General features: G+C 36.2%; 1 protein-coding gene across 2 annotated transcripts in view; it reads right to left on the reverse strand.

Annotated features, from left to right (window-relative positions):
- Window positions 1-22,138, reverse strand: part of ZFPM2 (zinc finger protein, FOG family member 2) — a 307,789-nt gene that overhangs the window by 244,625 nt on the left and 41,026 nt on the right. The window contains exon 2 of one of the 2 annotated variants that reach the window (XM_064706331.1): window positions 5,680-5,838. The exons of the other annotated variant lie outside the window; for it this stretch is intronic. Coding sequence (XP_064562401.1) covers window positions 5,680-5,838 — 159 coding nt within the window. The remainder of the gene's footprint in view (window positions 1-5,679; window positions 5,839-22,138) is intronic. 2 annotated transcript variants of the gene reach the window in all.

The following is a 22,138-nucleotide window of genomic DNA, read 5'->3' on the forward strand; positions in this document are numbered from 1 at the left end:
CCTCCTGCTGATCCTATAGCAAAAGTGGTAGAAATTTGTCATGAAATCCATTACTGAAAAAGAAAAAAAAATATTGATTAAAATGTTCCTGGTTAAAAAAAATGGGGAGAAAATAAAGAAAAGAAAGCATAAATCTCCTGTTGGATCCAGAAGCAGAAAATAGCAGGCACATTGTTAGTCACTACATGTGGAACATGGAAGAAGGAAGGAATTTTTACACAGTTGCACACAGGCATACACACAGACAAAAGTCATATTCCAGAGGAAAAAAGGACACATGGAAATAATTTTCATGGTGTTATTATAGATGGTAGCATGATAGCTTTGCACATGAAGTATGAAGGGATAGATTAATACAGAGATGAACTTAGCTTTGTGTATGCTTTCTTGTATAAGAACTTACACTGCAGCTGTTTCTCTGAATCACAAGCCTGCCTGCACAATCAGGTCACGTGGTTTAGCATAAAACATTCCAGTCCCAAGCTGGTCAGGCAGGCTAGTAACAACATACGTGAGCATGATTATGTGTACATGAACAGACAACTTAGTTCAGGTTTGGAACTCATCCCTTCCTGCCCAAGGATATGAGAATATAGAACAGGTATACACTCAGTATCCAGGCCAGATATTCCCTGTGTTTCCTACTTGCTGACTTAGAACTGTATGAGTTTCAGACTGCACTGGATTCCCCCGATTTTCCTCTTTCCCCACAAATAAAGATAACCAATGTATCAGGATCCCAAACCACTCAACCAGCTGCAAACACATATGGCTGCAGACATACATAGCAGTGTGTGCTACAGACCAAAAAATCATTGCATCCTGAAACAATCACTCTCCATCCCACCTCATGTATCCTCCCTATCACCCTATGTCACCACCTGAAGCACAGTTAACACTGGGGAGCAGAATCATTTGCTTTCCCATCTGCCACCAGGAGTTTTAAGGCCACTGAATCTCCTTCCACTGAGGGCTGGTGCCAATGTTGTCTTGTGCTGAAGTAACCATGGAAAACCCATAACACGAGGAACAAGAGCAATAGTCATACTACAAGCAATGGACAGGAGAATCTGACTCAACTGTCTTGGCCAGCAACAAGAAATGAACCTGCCTTCTTTCACTAATTATCAGATACAGACATTCCTTCATTTGCCTCCTTCTTCTGGAAACAGTCCAACATTTGCTCTTTTGATTATAAACCTCCTCTATTTTCTTCTCCATTGCCTCTTTCCTTCTGTGAAGAGAGCTACTTAACCGTCTACTAATCTCAAGTGATCTCTTTTATTGCTTAAGATAATTTTCCTTTGAAAGTTAAACCCTCATTGAACACTTCTGCTAGGAAGGTCACAAGGATTAGTTTAGCCAGTTACCACCACTATCAAGTCACCAAGGCTCCTATTCTCCTTCCTGTTCACAGAGAGTAAAAGATGACACCATATGAGCATAGCAAACATTTTTAAGTAACAGACAAGAACTTTATTTTTATTTTTCCTGAGAGTATCTAGGCAGGATGACAGCAATCAGAGACTAGAAAATCAGCTATAAACTACTTCACCTCACAAATAGTCTTGATTTAGAACTTTTATTCTCACCTCATCACCTTCAACTTGGCCTTTGTATTGCTCTGTTGTTTTTCCCCTCCTTCTATCTTTCCTTCTGCAATTATTAGCCATATCGCACTTCTCACCTCTTTTAACATCAGCTATTTTCTTATTCCAACCTACAGTAGACAAAATTTATATTATGTCCAATCTCCTAGCTTTCAAATCCAGCCTATCTCTGTTCTGCATGAGAGAGAAGCTACTTTCTCCTTACACAGACTGTCCAAATATTGGCATTTAAGTAATAAATTTTCTACATCTGAATTTAATCTGATTAATTCTTAATCTGATATAGACTCTGATTCCAGACGCCCACAGTTTAAAAAAATATTCAGCAAGGGAGATTCCAGGCTAATAAAGTCTTTGTATGGACAGCATCATCAGATACCCTCTTTATTAGTAGTACAGCAATTTGTACTAACTAAACAGAAACAGCTCATATTTTTCAAAGGCTGTTTTCAAACTGACAAAATGTAATGCACTATCATCAAGGCTACCCTCTACAAAGTTTTTTGTTTCTACTTCAAACACAGAGATTAGTACAGATTTGTAGTAGAACACCACTATCCTGTTTCCAAAATATTTTCTCCTAATCTCACTGTCAAAACTGCAAACAAGTCAAACTTAACTGCCATCAATTATGAAGATCTTCATCCAAAAGGTTAAAAAAAAAAAAACATAGTTGGAAGCTTAAAGCAATTCCTGACAAATAGTAGGCTGGTAACTTCCATTTCAGCTTTGAATATTTACATGCTTAAACTGTTGTTCACTTCATCACATTTGAGTGTAAATGAAGACCACATAGAAATAAATATCCACATGCAACAAAGTTAATTTTGTGGTACTGCAGAAGTGTGGGAGAGAAAGAATTTTCCAGATTCCTTGTCGTAAAAGCCACTAGCAAGTAAAAGGAGAAGGAAAAAGTAATAGCGGAGAGTCAAAATTTTGAAAACAGAGAAGTTGTAAAATGACGTAGCTCAATCAAGGTGATTCATTTGCTTCATACTTTGCAGAGGCTTTCACCTTCACATCCTAATTCTGGCAACTCTTCTGCTGAAGCTATCTCACAAACCCAAATAAGATGGGAAAAGCATGACTTTATAAAAGTTCCTGTTTGCAATTTAGACAGTAAGGGACTGCTCTCTCTTATAATACCATCAGGCACTGTTTGACAGGAAAATCTCTTCAAGAAGCCAAAGTTACCAAGTTGTGAACCTGTAAGTCCTCTATTCTCATTCCTCAAAATGAATTGCGACTTCAGTAATTTTCGCCTTCAGTCCTAGCTTGTAGAGTAAAAAGCCCCTGGTTTTAGGTGGTACTTGAATTTACAGAGCTGGGTAAGTATAAAAAACATACCATGGATGAAGCCTCACAAACACCTCCTCCCCAACAGCTGTGTCACTTGCTCCCCATGCCTCTTGATTCTTGCAGGAAGCCCCGCTACTCATTTGTCCTCTTGTTCTGGGTCAGCTGGGAAGAAACCCCAGGGGAGGGAAATAGGGAGACAGGACAGATAAAATTTATATCCAAGAAAACACGTTTAAATTCTAAAACCATTAATGGTCCATGTTAGCAAGGGCAGAATTCAGAGATAGCATAATGGATTCCCATGCCAGTTCTGACATATTTCTGGGGAAAGGAAACCTGTTGCATGAGAAAACACAGATCTACACTTACTTTTCCCCTATCTGGAAATACTGTCACTTACAGGCTGCCAATACTATCAAAGAGCAGAAGAAAAATCAAAAATCAGACCCTCAAAACAGAAATTAGACTGCCTTTATTTGTTCTCTAACCTATTTGGTACACATCTCATTTTCATTTTTTTTCATTCTCATAATGACTTTTCATTCACGATGTTTAAAAATATTTCTATGAAAAAAAGAAAAACTTATTTCTTATACTATCTTTTAATTTCAATACTGAAGCACTACAAAGAAAAACAAAAGGCTAGGAATTCTTAACAGATTCATGAAAAAAAACCCCCAAGAATTAGTCTAATTTTTAGTATTTACTATATAATAGAGTCACAAACCCTTCTACTAAGAAAAGAACACAAAAGAAATTTATTTGCTTTCCAGATTAGTTTTGTCTTCTTAGGGTTTATCTTCAGAAAAACATAGGCAGCCTCATGCTAATGACACTTAAGATGTGACCCTGAAGAAGTAGGACATTCAAAAGAAGTTGAGACATGAATAAAAACCCAGCACATTTCCAGTCTCCCATTCCATCCTTTTCCAAGGAGATTCCCAATTTGCTTCAAAGTGGGACTTTTTGTCACACTGCCTCAGCTGGAGGTAGATTAGAAATTTTATGTGCCCCTTGATCCTTAGAAATCTTCTTTTCAACTCTTCTTCTGCAGCAGTTGCACTGAAGAGACTTAAGATTCTTTTATAACTGCAACACACAAACTGCTGGGAAGTCAGAAGGCATTTAGCCTGAAGAATCAGCAGATATCCTTAATAAAACATACAATCAAGATTCAGATTTAAATGTATTCCCATCTGATGCCTGATCTTCTTTAATACAGTGATTCAGTGATTTCCCTGAAAGAGGTGTTTATTTAAAGGGAAGATCCAAGACAAACTGAAATTCAATGTAAATTTGCAATCCTGATTGCTGTTTTTAAAAAAAAAAAAAAAAAATTTCTTGATTTCACCTAAAACCATATTATTTTCCAGTGGTGGGTCCTGGAAATGCAGTAAGAAGTAGAGAGAAGTAACTAAATCAAACTGATATGATGTGAACTAATAGTGGGACATCGTATTCCACTGCTAACAGGAGGAATTCAAGAGACACCAGCATAACAATTATGCAAATAGTGGTTTAAATATTTATTTAGTACTGTCAGTAACAGAAGGAGGACTTTTTTCCAGCTAAGGAAAATGGTGTCTGAAAGGCATGTGAACCAGTGAACACAAATTCTGGTATTTGTTCACATTGCAGTTGTAATAGTAATAAATTCTTTCTGTTTGTAAAGAATCCTTTCATAACCTGGTCTCTCCTCATGGTAAGATTTGTAGCAGCTGAATTCCAAACTATCGATTAGAATGTTTTGATCTCTTAGGGTAACTTACTAAGTATTAAGAACCTGTAGAAGCTCCATAGAAGATATATAGAAAATGCATAGTAATGCCTTTGCCACTGATCCCTGAAGACTCTCTCGGAAGGACTGATAATCTGCAGTCAGAACACTTGACTCGTCAAACGGATTTATTCAACGTTGTCCAAGACAAATGAAAATAATACAAAACCAGAAGCATATCAAGTTATCCTGAGAAAATGTATGTCAATATCCAGGAAAGAACAGAAAGACAGAGAAACCATCAACATCCAAATGCCTGAGGGATTTGTGGACTAACAGAAGAAAACCACCACAACAACTTCAGCTATTTGATAGGCATCCTTACCTGCAGAAGACAAACAATAAAGAAATCAAGTAGATATCTGGCAGGAAGAAGGTAAATTCAATGTTCCAAATAACAATAGTGTGTTTTTCTGCCAGCTGACTGGGAAGTAGCACAACCTTGCAGACTGAACTGGTAAGAATGAATTGGTGTGTCTTATGCTAAAATACCTCAATCTCCAGTAATTTGCAAGTAACAAGTACACCAAAAAGGTATTTGCAACTTCAAAAGTTATTCTTTCACAAAGCACTAGTTTTCTACTGTGCATAATAAATTCTATAATAAGCTCTATTTTAATCCTAGAATCTACAGACACAATCTGCTTTCCTAGCAATGCTTCCTAGGCAAAAAAGCAATGAACAGACATGCTGCATTGCTAGCTTCAGATCTGATAATAATTGACTTCTGGGACCTGTTCTCTACAGTTATATATGTAGAAAATAACACTTGTAGCAAAACACTAAGGCAAGATGATTCATGTCCCTGAAAAGTGTCCCTCAACATACTTAAATATTTATTCCTTACCAGACTTAATTTCCCAAGTGACTCTTTTTCCTATTTTTGAGGTAGCATTAATAGGGCTTTTTGTATGTTTTAAACCAAGAAATCTCTTTGACCAATTGGTCAAAGCGTGGCCAGTATTCTCTCAAGAGGTTGGCTACAATGATTACCTTTATTACAAAAGTATTCCACTTCTTCACAGCTCAGATTTTCAGGCTCAAACTCTGCAGAAAAGCTTTCCTCCAACGGAAAGTCTTCTTTTGAGACAGTATCATTTTCCTCAGACAGGCACTCTTCTTCTTCATCCTCAGCAGCATCTTCAAGGGGCCCTTAAAAAAGAATCAGGGACACTGTGGCAAAACCATCTAACAGGACAATGTGAAACAAAACCTTAGTGAACTTTTAACAGGCATTCTTCAGCTAATTTTTCCTTTCACAGCTGTGTTCAGCACTTATTAGAATTGGAAAAATAACATTTTATGGAAATTGAAAGTGACTTTTCCTGATTACTTCAGAATATGCAAAGTGTCATTAATAATATGTATTAATAATACTCACACATGGGGGTTTTTCATTATTCATTGGGTTCTACTATTAAACAGAGACAGTTTTAACAGCTGAAATCAAAGCTGTATTTGTAAAAATGACATAAACAGTGAAGAGCTTTCTCTTGTTTGTTAGTGATTGTTTTTGATGCTGAATTACAGTACTTAAAATGTTCCTTTACAAGCTTTGTTCATCAAATTACAAGTACAGACAACAGTGAAATACTACAAAGGTTTTGACAGCAGAAACTTCAGCTTATTCTGCTATTTTGCTTCAACCAGCCCCTAATGGTATCCATGATCATTCACGCTAGACTCTTTAACAGATTCCCAGTCAATGGACAGGACTCAAGAGACTATTTATTCATTTCACAGAGGCCAAACAAATGTCATGGTAAACTGCCAGCTCAGGGCTACAAAAACATCAACAAATTACAGAAACGGGGCATGAGTTTGAATTTGAAATGGTAGTCTGAGGTCTTTAACTTTTCTCCTAGTTACCTAGAGATACTACTGCTACAGATCCTGCCGAAGAGACAGCACCAGACAGATTATAACACATTAGGTTACCAATTAGAATATACTCAAAAATTAAAATCTTTCTTACATACACACACTTCAAAATCATTGGTTAACAGGAATTATTTGCTAAAGACTCTCTTTTGCAGGATGTAGAATTTTAGCTAGATTTAAATAGAGATTTGAAATAACTGAACATATTTTAATTTAACGAAGATTTTATTAAATGTCAGAATGTTTCAAAATCCATCTTAAGACTGGATTTCAAAAAAGAGATTTCATTATACATGGTTGAGGCTTGAAAAAAATTACGTATTTCACTCTCCAATGAAAGCACAGCCTCATTTATAATTGACTGAGTATTTCTTCTTCAAAATGAAAGCGAGCTAGCTAATGAAAAAAATGTGATTTGTATTTATATGATAGTTTTATGGTATTAAATACACTATTCCTATATAATCTATCATGCTGAGATACAATACATAAATGATTCTGTTGTGTTCAATGAAAAGGAAGGAATAAATTTTTAAAGAAATCAAATATTGACTACTCTCTAATTTTATGTAATTTATTATGAACCAGTGACTACCTATATATATTAAAACAGAAAAATTCACTTTAGACTAGGTTGTGTAATTCTTGCTTCAGAGAAACATGATGGTTACTTTTTATTGAAATTGATTGAGATTCCCAGCTGGGATTCCATAAATTAATATAGCTTACTATCTTTCATGGAAATATGACTCTCTGTGCCAGCTGAGAATCTGACCAAATGAGCCCACTTTTGTAGACACATACTCTCCAACAGTAGCTGTCATTCAACAATATAGCTCCTAAAATAAGGGGCTATTATTATGGCTGAAGAAATAAAGATTCTCTCTATCAAAGTATCCATTACTGTTAATTGCACCTTCCAGCCATGCTGGGAAAAAATCCAGCAACTGCATATGCAGGGGGAATAAAGAGTGGCTATGGCACTGTACAGAGCAGAGAACAAAGCCCGAGCACACGCTGGAGCAGTGCGCTGCAGCTGAACATGGGCACTCCAGGCACCTCACATGTGCCCAGGTTCACGAAATGAAAGCACCAAGGGTTCTGCAAAAGCTACCAGAAATAATACTCAGATTTCATTTTATCATTAATATGTGACGTTGTCTGTAGAGCCATTTACTGGTGTGTACTCCTAGTAATGCCTGGATAGATAAACTAGGAAAAAATATGCTATTTTAGGGAAATGCAAGTTTTTGCCACATATAAAAATGTATTAATACCATATTTTGCATCATTTCCAGTGCAGCTATAAGCCTAATAAATTTTCCAAATATTTTAAATCTGAGCCAAAAATTTTAACTTCAGCCAACATTTTTAGTAAAAGTCAATTTCCTGCTGAATGACTAGCTCTTTGTTATTGACTTTCAGAATGTGTCTTACAAAATATAGCAAAAGCAATTTACCTGCAAGTAATCCAACTGGCATGTATACATGACATTTAGGTCTGTTTCTAGGTGTTAAACCAGTTTGTTTGATCAGGTCCCCAATACGTAATCAGCAAGCTAATCATCACTGTATGTTAATTAGGAAAAGAACAGAAGTGCAGTTGCTACGCTTTCCTTTGCAGCAGTCATGGAAACACACCTTATAATTTCCATTGACACTCTTTCCAAGAAAGGAGAAGAAATACAATGTACACACCAACTCCACAGCGCTGCTTCAAACCCCTGTCATTTTGGGGGCTGAGACTTTATTTTGTGGGTCAATCAGACTAGAAAAAATACTGACTAATGCTACTACAGACATATCCTAAGTACAAACAGGTAAAGTAACATGTCCAAGCGTTTGCAAAGATAAATGTAAACCTTGTCACATCCCAAGGAGATCAGAGGTGTGCGTGCCCCTACACCAGGCTTTGCCTTGCAGGTGCAGCCCACATACAAAACCCAGTGAAGTTTATCCAGGCGCATACGGGCACACAGCAGAGCTTTAACTAAGAGGCGTTGGCATCAGAGCCCGTGCCCCAAACATCAGCAAATAAAAATACTCAGGATGGAGGATCCACACATAAATATTTTTCTAGGTTTCAGGCAGCTGCTGCCTTGTCTAATTCACCCATCTACAACCTGATCTTTGGGACAAATTCCGTCTTAAGGCATGTTGAGCTGTCTTTCATTATTTAAATGTCAAAATACATCCAGTTCATGCCCAGAGCTGGTGTATTGTAACTGATAAGTGAAGAGTAAGGCATTGTACAACGTGAAAAAGACCAACTCCCAAGAATAATATCAAAATTAAGTATTTCTCAGTTGCTAGTTTCATGGGAACTCAGAATTGATGACTGCTGTGGACATTTTTGATTATCACTCAAACATACGTTGGGTTAAAGAAAATACTAAAATCCAAAGCCATTACAAGGAAATATAAATAGATTAAAATCTCTATTCTTGACTACTTTATCTAATTACTTACACATAAACAGACAATAAACAAAAATGCATATTCAGAATTTCACAATAAAGAGCACATGGAAGTAAATATTCTTGAAAAAATGCAAAACCATTAACTGTGCAGGCTTATGTTTGTGTGATTCGGTCATTTTGGTGTCAGCAAAAACCTCTAGTTGGTACCAGTAAATTACACCAGCTAGAGAACTAAGAATTTATCTGGTTCAAAGACTTATAGGTAGATTATCAACATTGACTAGCTCCTCTATCTAGGGAACAACCTGCACAAAAGCTACTGCAACTTTTTACCTGATTTAAAATACTTTAAACTACTTGTTCATATAGACAAAAATAAATGTGTCTTAAAACAGAGTCCCTTTCAACTGTTTTCTGTGATAGTGGTTTTCTTCCCCCAGTTGTTATTATGTTGAAATATTACCTTCAATAGCTCAAATATAGGTTAATCAGTTACTTTCGTACCATGCTTTACCTTCTGCATTTCTTTAAAATTTTTGATTTAATAGTATTACTCCCATTACTTAAACTAATCATGTTATGAAGTACTTGTGGCAAAACATTTACTATGTCTGCTCTTATTTCAACTGGACCAGGGGTAAGGTCCCATCCTGTTCTGCTAAAAAATTCTTTTCAATAACTGCTGATTAAGTGTCACTTTTAAAGCCAGTTGCCATAATGACAGAGCAATGAAAATCCAAAAATTGCTACTACTGAAATTCATCTGTGTCACAGTGATCTGAAAACAAACAGCTCTGAGATATGATTAGAGTCTTTAATAATTAAAGCAGTAAAATTTCAAACTTAAGCAGTTTAAGAATTTAGATGAATAGTTGATTCCAGAAATTGTCTACATGTTTGTCTTCTCATTTCAGCAATTCTTTTTCTATTAGCAGTTTGTGAAAGAATGTGATGCAATATAAGGAGAGGTGATTCTGAAATGCTTCAGATTAGCTAGATAATGATGAATAGTTAAGAATTCCCAATTGCACTAGGTAAAACCTCAATTTCTAATCTTAAATGGGCATACTTTAATTTGAGGCAAATTAAGTATCTATTAACTCATTCTGTATTTTGCATGAAGCCCTGAAATAAACTTTTTCCTTTACAGATGTAAAGGATGTAATACACTAATCATGATGTACACAACCGAGGATTTAGAGGGGTTGAGTAGTTTACTTACCCACTTGGTACTTACTCCAATTCATGAATATTTATTGATAAGAACACAAATCTCAACTCTTTTTGCAAACAGTGGAGGTAAACAAGACACGGTAGAAAACAGTACAACTAGTGACAGCAATGAAATAGTCAATGTGGTAGAAATCTGTATGGCTTAGTGGACACAGTAGTCCACTTTGAGAAACCACCACATATAATTTGATACAAATAACAGTATCCACTGAGGAGAGGCTGACGAGTGAGCTGCATGTGCCTTCATGGAGAAAATTACTTCTGATTGAGGCCACTTGCCAGCACAGTGTGGGGAAATCTGAGCTGTGCTCCCTAATTTGTACCAGATTTACAGGCACTCAAGGACATATTTTTTAGCACTATTATTAAATACTAAATAAATAAATATTCCTAAAATATCATATACTGTAATGTAAATGCAAACATGCAGATGCAAGCCCACAAAGATAGCTACCTAAGGGGCAATCTCAACACAGTGAGTAACAGATGCTACCTCAGCACTTAAAAGGACAGGCTACATTTAACAAAAGCAGCACTGCAATAATTTTAATAAAACATAAGAGTGTGAGAATAAGGATTCTGAAAAAAAGGATTTACACTCACTTAACAAAAGGCACTTTTGCTACAATAAACACTCCTCTTAACACAAATTTGAGCATCGAATCCTTTGAGCACATTAGTCCTGATACATCAAAGCTTGACTCCAGTTTTATGGTACTATAACTGTAATGAAATAATTGAAATTCAATAACACTAAACTGGGTAAGTTCTGTAATAATTTCTCATAGTCAAATTCATCAGACTTGGCCCTAATGAAACCACTTAAATGCATGCTCAAATTAAGCACGTGCTTAATATGCTTTTCTGTCCAGTGTTTTGCACTTAAAATGCATGTATCCTATAGCAGAAAAGTATTGTTGGAATAATTATCTCATGAAAATGTGAAGTGGTTAGCTTCCTTCTCACCTACCAATATTCTCCTCCATTCCCACAGCAGCAATATAAATCAGTGCTCTTAACAAATTAAGAATGCCTCAGAAAGCCTACAATACTTGACGGTGAGTGGCTGGGGAGAGGTTAATGAGTATAATTAGTAGTAGCAGCATTAAATAGTAACAACTTCAATAAATCAGAAGCCTGAAATTCACTGGATCAACATCAGAAGACATTTTGCATGTTCTGTGGGATCCATTCAGTAGTTCCCAGGAAAACATGCTGCCACATACAGATTATCCTTAGCTTATGGTAAGACCTAGGTATGTGATGCTCTCTGATTACAGAGGGAAAAGCTTCAGAAAAATCAATCCATTTATCTCCTCTTTCAACATGAACATTTCCTTCCAAGTAGAAACGATTACATAAGACAAGCAGCAGGCAAACACTTCCTATTAATTCACATTGCAGGGAATTTTTTTTCTAAAAATTCAGCAAGGAATACTAAAAATAAAAGAGAGGGTTCAATTTATTTCATTTTAAACATGGCGATGGGAGTGAAGATATCCTACAATAACTCAGTTTTCTCTTCCTCTTGGAAAGTTTTACATACAGGACTGCCTTAGAGCCTTCTCCATCCTCTTTGGTCCATTGAGTTTATTAGTTATTTACCTTAACTCAATTATTTCTGTTATTCCTATTACATTTTGAGCTATCCTTAAGAAATGCAGTGTACACAGTGTGTTGTGTGCATATTGAACCTCTCCAGTCTGTTTAGCAAATTGGCTGAACTTCAGAACTTTTGTCCAGATTGGAAGATTGCTCCTGTTTGTAAACAATTCCTTACATCTTCATTGGGGCATCCAAGCAGAATGAACCATTTCCCACTTTCAAACTGGGAGGAACTCTATGAGCATGATTCAGTGACAAACTTAATAAAGGGAAAGGAAAAGAAATGTTTTTTGGACACTATAAATCTATACTAACCTGATGTAATTGAGCTTAACAGCAAGAAAAAGCTATAAAAGTATATTTCTGTAGGAAAAAAAAAAGTTATTTTTAAACACGTAAGTTCTTCCTGCAGCCACTCACTTTTAACGTAAGTTGCATCAGGGGATCTGGTAGGAAGGAAATATTTTTTATTAATTTTCCCCTTATCTGTAAGAAGAATGCTGATTTTTTTTTTTTCATTTACGTTCCTTGCCTGCAGGTAGCAGACCAAGAAAATCATATAGCAGAATTTTTTCCTTTTGATTAATTTCTTTCCATGTGTTATGTTATTTCTTATATATAATTGATTTCAGGTTTTGCTTGTAGCTGTACATCTTTTTATATCTGTACCTACTGCCTTCCTTCAATCAAGAAAGTTGAAGGAAATTACCTGAATTTTGTTAAGTTTATTAAAAAAGGAGCTCTGTGAATATTTAAATTGAGTTTTGAAATGGTAATACAAGAAAGATATTAGAGAATTTTAATAGTAGGTTCAATTTGACCCACAGACTATTGTAGAAAGGGTCAAATTTTATTCAAATTATTTCTTCACAAAAAAAAAATGAACCCTTTGATTTTATTAAAGTAGATTAATATTCTTCACTGCTAGGTCTTTTGGCACTTTGGTGCACGACAGCATTAACTGTGCTTGTATATGAACTTTTCAAAGACCTTTAAATGTTCCAGTAATTTGGAACTTCACTTTCATTTATCCTCTTGTCTTCTTTTCTCTTACCATTATCCAAGAGGCTACAACAAAATTAACAGTGCCCATGGTCAGTTTGCTCTTAGAGCCAAGGCCAGAATATTTCCAATCAATAAAAGTGAAATGATGAAAAAGGAGCCATTGAAAATATGCTTAGGGAGACATTAATTTCAAAAAATAGTGTGCAAGTGCGCACAGAACATGAACTGCAAGACCTTTGCAGTTAAATATCAGACCTCCGTTTTCAAGCAGGGGCTCATGCCAAAATACATGTCTTAATTCTACCTACACTTGTAACAGCTGCACAGCAGATGCTCCACAGCAGGTGCTGTTCCGTGTGTTTCTGGTGATACAAGGGGAGAAAGGGAAGAACAAAGGGGACAAGATGAGTACTGTGACTCAGCAGCCTACAAAAACCACATCAGCAACACAGAACTACCACAGTGCCAGAGTGCACCAATTTCCGATTTTACTGAAGGGAATTTTTAACTAAAGCAAGCAGCAAGCTGGACATAAAGTTCTCAGAGATGCATTTGTCATTGTTTTAGATAACTTTTCATGTTAGGAATAGTTTTACAATGGTAGTTTATCAGTGGTTTTCTTGCATTTAACAGAGTAAAAAAGGAAGCTTTCCTGCTTCCTTACACAGAAATATTATGCCTGAAGCATTTTCCCCTGAATTATTATATATTTTGCCAGTTTTAAATATATCATTTTTTTCTGTTTGATTCCCATCTGCTAAATTTTACAAAATAAATTTTGAAACTACTGGCAATCCAATTCAATATACTGGCAGTATCATTTGCCCTATGAAACACAGCTCCTTTTCATGAAAATATTTTCCAGTTCTAGTGTATTGTTTTAGCTAGATAAGTATGATGATAATGTTTAAACTTACAGCCTTAAAAAAAAATTAAGAAAGAAAGCACCACTTGTGTAAGAAGATGGCTTGTTGATTCTGTCTCCTTCCCTAAAATGAAATGCAAAAATATAAAAGGGCATAAGTTATAACTTTTTCCTTAATACGTTCATATTGTTTTCTACAGGTTTTATTTTAAGATTTGATATTCACCTTTCTAATAAAGAAAAATCCTTCATCTTGCATCTTACAATAAAGAAGATAAAAATTAAAGGTGCAATTTTAGAACAATACCCAGACTCTCTTTTCAGTTTGTTGTACTACTGTAGGGGTTTTCTTAAAACTCAGCCGAAGAGAGCAGGGAATAGACACATCTACAGCAACCAATCTACACCAATACCTGTCATATAATATCTATGGTACGCTGCTCTAAGCAGTTGAGGGAAATCCTCTGAGGATTCAGGATCCAGAAATTTTCAGTAAATCCTTTCCTCCAGTCCTAGCAAACTGTGATAGTGGTAAGTAAGAGGACTTTCTTTCCATGTCTCAATCTCACCGTTCAGAATTTCTGCCATGTAGGTGGCACACTGCCCAGCACCCAGGACACCTTTCTCTACAGCCCATCTCCTTCACCACATACTGCCGTAGCAAAGCAGTTCCAAACATCGTACCCCAAACAGGATGAATTTTATCTTACACACAGCCAAGTGATATTTGGAGCTGAAAGCTTTTCAGAGCCATGAGGACAGCAAAAGTTCACTCTGCTTCCAACGCCAGTGCTGCCCTTACCCCAAACCCAGGACTTCACTGGCAATCATGTGTGCAGTGAGTGACACATACTGGTATTTGCTAATCACTGTTCTCCCTCACCTGCTGGAGGGAAAAATGGGATGCAAGTAGGAGCACTTTGAAGCCACTAATGATGCTGCTGCAGTGTATTTAATGGCCAGCATGTTAGCTACGATGAAAGAGGAACCTCACATCAAGTACATTAAGGGATCAGAGGAATACATACTCATTACTCGCTGTAATTTTACATCCCCGGTTTCAAGACAAAATACTCACATTTTTCTCATCCAGCAAAGACACACTACTGCTGTAGAAAATAAAGGGAGTCTTTTTTCTTCTATTTATTTCATATTTTCTAAGTTTGTATGTAGCTGCAGATAATTCCTGTTCATCTTTTGTTTCTAGCTGCATTTCCTCAGATGGAAACTGGTCTCTCATCTCTGTACATCATCACGCAATTAAATCAAAAACGCAGAAAAAAGGAATCTGGACTTTTTACATCCAGAAGTCAGTAGTGAACCTATGACTTCTCTCTCTGGTTACTATTTCTCTTCAAATTACTATTGCTTTTTTTCCCTTGTGTCTTTTGCTTATATAAGTGAAACAGAGAATACTGCAGAAAAAGAAGCCCCTGAAGACAGCCCAAATTCAATTTCTAGTAACATGACCAAAGTTACAAGGATTGTATGTGGACTTCAGCGTCAATTTGAGTTAGACCTCAATAAAAAGTCAGCACATCCAAACTGATTCATACCATAATAACACGGTTAAAGGGAAAACCTTGAAACACAGCAAGTGATATAACAGACACAAATGGATATAACCACCATGCTTAATGTGACTGCCAGCTCTAAAGTATCAGGAAAGGGAAGCTGAGAAGTTACGAATTAACTAAACCACAAACTTCATTATCGTTTTCTCACAGACATGCATGAGAATGCATGGTAATCTAGTTTATAGAGGTTCTTTTAATTTGACAATAATATGACCTGTTAAAGCAGGTTCACCTGCTCAGGGTTGTGTCCAGGGAGTTTTGAGTATCTACAGAGAAGGGGACTCCTCAACCTCTCTGGCAGCGTTTCAGTGCTCAGTCATCCACAAAGTAAAGCTGTTTTTCTTCACATTTAGATGAAACTTCCTAGGTTTCAGTTGGTGCCCTTTTTGCTCCTTATCCTTCACTGGGGACCACTGAACAGCACGGCCCCATCCTCTCGACACTCACCCTTAAGGTACTTGTATGCTTTGAAAAGTTTTCCTCAGCCTTCCTTTCTACAGAGTAACAGGCCCAGCTCACTCAGCCTTTCCCCATAAATGAGGAGCTCCTGTCTCCTCAGCATCTCCATAACCCTCCTGGTGGACCCTCTCCACTTGTTCTTTGTCTTTCCTGACCACTGAGTCCAGAACTGGACCCAGCACTCCAGATGTGCCTCAGGATCAGCTCCTCAGCCTGCTGGCAATGCTCTTCCTGCTGCACCCCAGGACACCCTTGGCCTCCGTGGCCACAGGGGCACTGCAGGCCCACAGACAGCTTGTTCTTCACCAGGACTCCCGGGTCCTTTTCCCACAGAGCTGCTTTCCAGCAGGTCAGCCCAAGCCTGTATTGGGGCAGGGGGTTACTCCTCCTCAGGTGCAGGACCCTGTACCTGTCCTTGTTGGCATTAGGCATCTCTCCACCCAGCTCCGGCCTGCCTAACTCTCGCTGAACGGCAGCACAGGCTTCAGATTTATCAGCCACTCCTCCCAGTTGTGTGTTGTCAGCAAACTTGCTGAGGGCACACTTAGATTCTTAGAGCCTTGAATTTTAAATACCTACAGAGGATTTGCTATTTTTAATCCCATCATGGGAGTTTATTGATATGCAGAACAAAACTGAAGAGTCTCAAATCCTTAGATCAGATTGTAAGTTAAACTAATTGAGTATATTTTATTAAATAACAAATAATCTGAAAGAAAAGTCAGGTAGAATAAAATTATTCTGTTTGTATTTATTTATTCTATGCTGCATTTAGCCACAACAAGCCTGAGTCTGTCCCATGGACAACAATCCCTACCTGAAGACCCACAGGAAAGAAATAATAATGTTTTGGTTTTATTTCTGTGTACATTCATATCTCATTTTTCCCACTAACGGGTCATTTAGGATTAGTTACAATAACAGTTGGTGTAATTTACTGTAATGTACCCTAAGGGTGAAATTTTAAGGGTGCATTTTGTGTGTGGTTTTTTTTTAAAGATTCATCAAAGAATTACAGCATTACAGCACTTATTATGTAAACAAAAATATAATGGATTCACCATTATATACATCTTACAAAAACCATGAAAAAACCTTGACTTTCATCATCACATCTCAGGAATATGTAATTTAATGACACCACAGTCTAGGTCACATACAGAATGGGATTTATTGAACGACAACATCTATAGCTCATTTAAAGTTATTTATATATTCATGTGTATAAACCTCAAAATACAAATAAGCAAACTAAGTTTTTAAAATTAATTAGAAGTGCATGTTATAATATACTTGATTTCTTTAATATCCTTGCTCACTTTTTTACTATTTTAATTTGATTCCTCACTGGTAGGAATTGAAAGGTTGCACAAAATACATTGTATGTCCCCTAGAGCTGGCATAACCTGCTGGTTTTCTGAGTTAATCACTAATTAATAATTTGAAAACAGAAAGTCATTATGTCATTTCCAGACAATGAGCTTTTAAATGGTGCATGTTATGTCCTAGCCTTTTCAGTAAGGAAAAGTTTTTCCTCTGGAAACCAGATGGCTGGTAAGTGTTATTATGAGACTATGCAAATCTCAAAGCAATAAGCATGAAATCAAAACAAGAATTTATTCTTCTCTCCTCTTATCACGATTGTTGTTTTGCTGAACCAACTTATGGAATAATACAATTGGATGCTTTGGGAAGGATGAGTTGATAACCCATCTCCTCCTTCTTTTTTCATAGCAAATAGTTCTGACAAAATTTTTTGCCTATACTTTTAACCTTCCTAATATCTTGTTCTCTATGCCAAATTCAAATGAGGTAATGTTATTCCACACTAAGTCTTCTCAGTAAACTTACTCACTTGCAAAGTTTACTGGCTTTACTACTAATATAATTTGATTATCAAAAAACCCTTGACTGGCTTATGTTTTGGATTAGCCAATTTTTTCCTGTAAGGAATGAAATCCAGAAGAGTTGTTATTTTCTATCACTTAAAGGCATAAACACCTGTATATTCAAGAAAGTGACAGGTCCAGTCTACAACTAAAACTCTACACTTCAAAGAAGATTTTCAAAGTTCAGCTAATAGAGCTGCATCACTTTGCAGCATTCTATTCTACAAAACTTGCAAAATACTCTGAAAAATCTTAAATTTCTAAGACTGACCAAAAAGAAAACTAAGAAACTGAATATGAAATATTTATTTCCAAAGTAAATAGGCTTCTAAATATACAGAAGTACCTTAACTGATGAAACACACACTTATAAAAAAATTCCCATGGAGCTAAATACTTTGAAATGGTCTAGTAAAGGAAGACACTGTTAAAAGAAAAAAAAAAGCTTGGAACCTTATTATATATATCTTAGTTATATTTTTCATTCTTTTGTTTTTATTAATCCTTGACATATTCACTGTTACTAAATTTTAGTACTGAATCTCATCATTTCATATTTTAAATCCTTACACATAGCATAACTTATGGAAACATTTCAGTATTCTTACCATATAATGTTTTCTCTCTGTATTTACATGTTAACACTTCTAGCTGCCGTAAGGTTTTGTAATTTTATGATGCAAGAAAGTAGTTCCAATTATGTAAAATTGCTATTGGTTTATCATGAAATAATGTCAAAAAATAACTAAAGAATTAGTCCACAAAATAAACTGTTTTCTCCAAAAGACTTATTGATTAATGCAGTTCCCCTTAATGAAAAAGAAAGTAATATTTTTCTAAGTAACCTCCCATAAATAATTGCCCTTTAAAAAATCTCTTGCCATAGTTACTAACACATCTCTCTGATCTGAGTGACCCTGTGTGAATGGGAAGTTGGACAAGATGACTTCCAGAGGTCTCTTCCAACCTCAAACATTCTGTGATTCACTCTTAATATCAGGAGATGCTGCACATTTTCTCATACTATCTTACCAGGATCTAAAGCCAGTAGAACTCTCTGGAGTACTCTAGTATATTCTAGGCTTCCAACCCCAGCATCAAATAGACTTAAAGGAAGCAAACATAAGAAGAATATCCTTGAATTCCTCCAAAACTATCAAACCAAGAACAAGTGCTCTAGTGAGATTTTAATTAGATGCAGGTCTAAGCACCATTCATAGCACTGAGACAACAGCTGCAAGGATCCATGAATCCAATCAGCACTTCTGCATCTGGTCTTGGAGGGTTTCACTGTAAGTTAGACAAGCTCTTCACTCCATCTTCCCCTTAGTTTTATACCATAATGGCATTTCTCCTGTTTGCTGCTGATCTAGCCTAAGCTTTTGAAAAATTGCACTCACTCTTTCCATTCTTCATACATGCAGAAACACATGGTACAGTATGTTTAGCAATTACACAAAATTCAATGCAGTATTTTGTTTAATGTATTCATAGAAGAATAATGCTTAGTTAATCAAAGTTGGTATCACTTAACTTGGCCTGTAGGAAAGCAATCATACCATGCCACTTCTGCCCTGGAAAAAGAGAACTGATCCTCTGATATTATCATACTTTGCCTGTTTCAGTTTTAAAGATCAAGATGCTGCTTTTACAAATCTTCCTCAGAACAACTGTAGTTTAATGGAAAAGAAGTCACTTAGAGCATTTTGCCTAATGCTCATAGGAAAATTTTTCAGTTTCAATTTATCCCTCTTCATTATAACTCTTCTAAAGACACATTTTTTCAGATGTTTATACCTTCAAATACTAACAGCCTTTTGTCATGACCCTTTAAATTATCACCTTACTAAAAGGCAAGTGTTCTTACAATTTAATCTTCCTCACACACCACAGTCTAAGAGTTACTCAGATATTTCACTTCTTGATCCTCTGAGCACCCTTCTCTGTTTTTCCTTACATCTTCAGGTACTAAGGTGAGTAGAACTGAATATAGAAAGAATTTGGCATAGAGTTTCTGCTTTGTAGAGATCAAAAAGGCAAACAACAGCAAATATTACACAAGAGTGTCACAGCTCAGAGAGCTCTGGAAAAAAAAAAGCAGGAACCCACAACACTTCGGAATACAAGAAGTATCCAGGACTAAGGTAGGGGTTAAAGTGGATGTTACTCATTACAGACACACAGACAACCAACTCAAGGGATTTTTACTATTAAACAGGGTCTATTTAAAGACTGCTTTTATCAGAAAGTTTAAAATATAATAGCAATATTGATAAAAATGGCTAGCCATGGTTAATAATACAGAAGGAAACATCAAAAAGCAGTTCACTTCACTGCTTGTCACAGGCTGCGTAACACTGTCATGCCATATGGTAACAAAAATTGTTCCAAAAATACTTAAGTTTTCAAGATGGACATGTTTATAGTAGAAACATTACTAAAACATCTACAGTCTGCAAAACTATGAAATGTCACCAGGCATTGCACTACATTATATTGCTACTCCTGGGGGTGAAGATTGAGAGGAATTGTGGATTCTGTCCCCAGTTCATGCCAGAGAACTCAAAAATATTTAAAGACTTGCAGCATAAGAAAACCAGACCATGGAATGGCAGGCTGAAGCAGACATGAATTTTTACAAATTAATAATTTTCTTCTATGCTTTGTTTTCCTCCTCTCCCATTCCTCTGCCATCATTGCCACTCAACTGCAATCAACCACTCAACAGTGGTTCAATATACGTTAATTTAGAACATTTTACAACCAATTCATACATTATGACTATCAATAACATTAGATTATTATGTCAATACTACTGCAAAAACTATTGTTATCATACCACTTCCAACATGCAATTGCTATTTATTTAGCACAAGGCTGCTGGATATGTTTTTTCTTTTTATGCACTCTTTTGAGGGTTTTCTTGATGTCCCAGCAAAAGAAACACTTAGAACAGCATTTTTTTCTCATCATCAATATCCAGGCTTGAAATATCCTTAAGGGTTATTCTGTTGCCAGTTATTGTCCTCAGATGTCCTTCCAGTATTCTCTGGCAAGCAATATCAAATTTCAGGGAGTTGCACACAATGCAAACCAAAGTATTTGTGCCTTCACCAAAACAGGTAATACCAGATGAAGGGAATGGCTTTGGTTTTTAACTTAGAAAAGAAAGCAACAGGGAAAGAGGGGAAGTTTTGATGAGAAATTGGAAGCAGTCTTCAAAAAAACAAGCACACTTTCTTCCCTGTTGCCAGAGTCTCTCATGGTGCTCTCTTCCCCATGTCCTTCGCAGCTGTCCTCATGACATTCACAAACCATTGTGCCTAGAACCAAATACTTTTCACATCTCACACTTCATGGGGCACAGCCCTCCAATAATAAAATACAAAAAGAATATGCCACATTTGGTTAAAGCCTCAGAATCAAACATACAGTAAGGCAAAAGAGCTGAGTGCTGCTTGACACTGAAGGGAGCACTTTGGTCTAGGCCCCTACAGCTGATTTATGACCATATACATGCAAAACTGCAGTGCCAAGAAAATATCATTTGTTAGAATCAAATACATAGAAAACTGCTTTGGAGCATGGTTCACACTGTACAGTACTAAGCTATGCTGTGCTGTAGATCCATTGATTAATCATTTTTATTAAGTTCATTTATATTTTTTAGCAAACCTGTCTTTTAATGTTTCTATTGTTGATTACTTCTTTGCTCTGGTTATTACATGCATACTCTAGAAGACTCAAAACTTTGATATTTGTCTTTAAATTCTTGATGTACAAAACCACATGCAACACCAACAAGTTTTTATTAATTACTTCATCACATGAGTTATATTAAAGGTAAGGTGAAATGAATACTACTAGTAGAACAAAAAAGGTTCAGATGTATTTTGAGAAAAATTCATCAGGGACAAGCATTTCCAAATTAAACCCTATTATCTGACGGAAACAAAGCTATAGAGTGGGAATTGCAACATGAGAAATCCTCAGAAATATCTTCTTTGAACTAAACAGCAAAAAGGAGATCAGATTGGTTTTTAAATATCTTGGAAAAATGTCTAGCTAAGTACTACCACGTTCTCACATGGGACTTACTCTAAAGAAAACCACTTCTGTGCTTTTAAAAATGGAGTTTTCTACAAAATCTTTATAAAAGACTGATTCCTGGGGGTAGCAGGGATGGGGGCATCACAAGAGAGAAATTTTTCAAAAAGGTTTGATGGCTTTCAACATAATCTAATTCAAAATCAGCAGTCTACTACTGGAAGTGCTAATGTCAGCAATTTAAGTAATTTCTCCACCCAATCTAGAAATTATTAAAAAATTTGAAAACTAGTGAGCATACAGATACATTAATATCTAACTTTCAGTGAACATTACCACTGGAACAAAAAAAAATAATCTGGTGTCCATCATAACTATCAAAATACCTTTTTTTTGTAAAAGACTGGAATAGAACATTTAGCACTTCTTGATCAGATCAGTGTTAAGCATGGCTATTTACAATGCAGGCAA

Source organism: Zonotrichia leucophrys, chromosome 2 (genome assembly GCF_028769735.1).
Source record: "Zonotrichia leucophrys gambelii isolate GWCS_2022_RI chromosome 2, RI_Zleu_2.0, whole genome shotgun sequence".
Classification (NCBI taxonomy): domain Eukaryota; kingdom Metazoa; phylum Chordata; class Aves; order Passeriformes; family Passerellidae; genus Zonotrichia; species Zonotrichia leucophrys.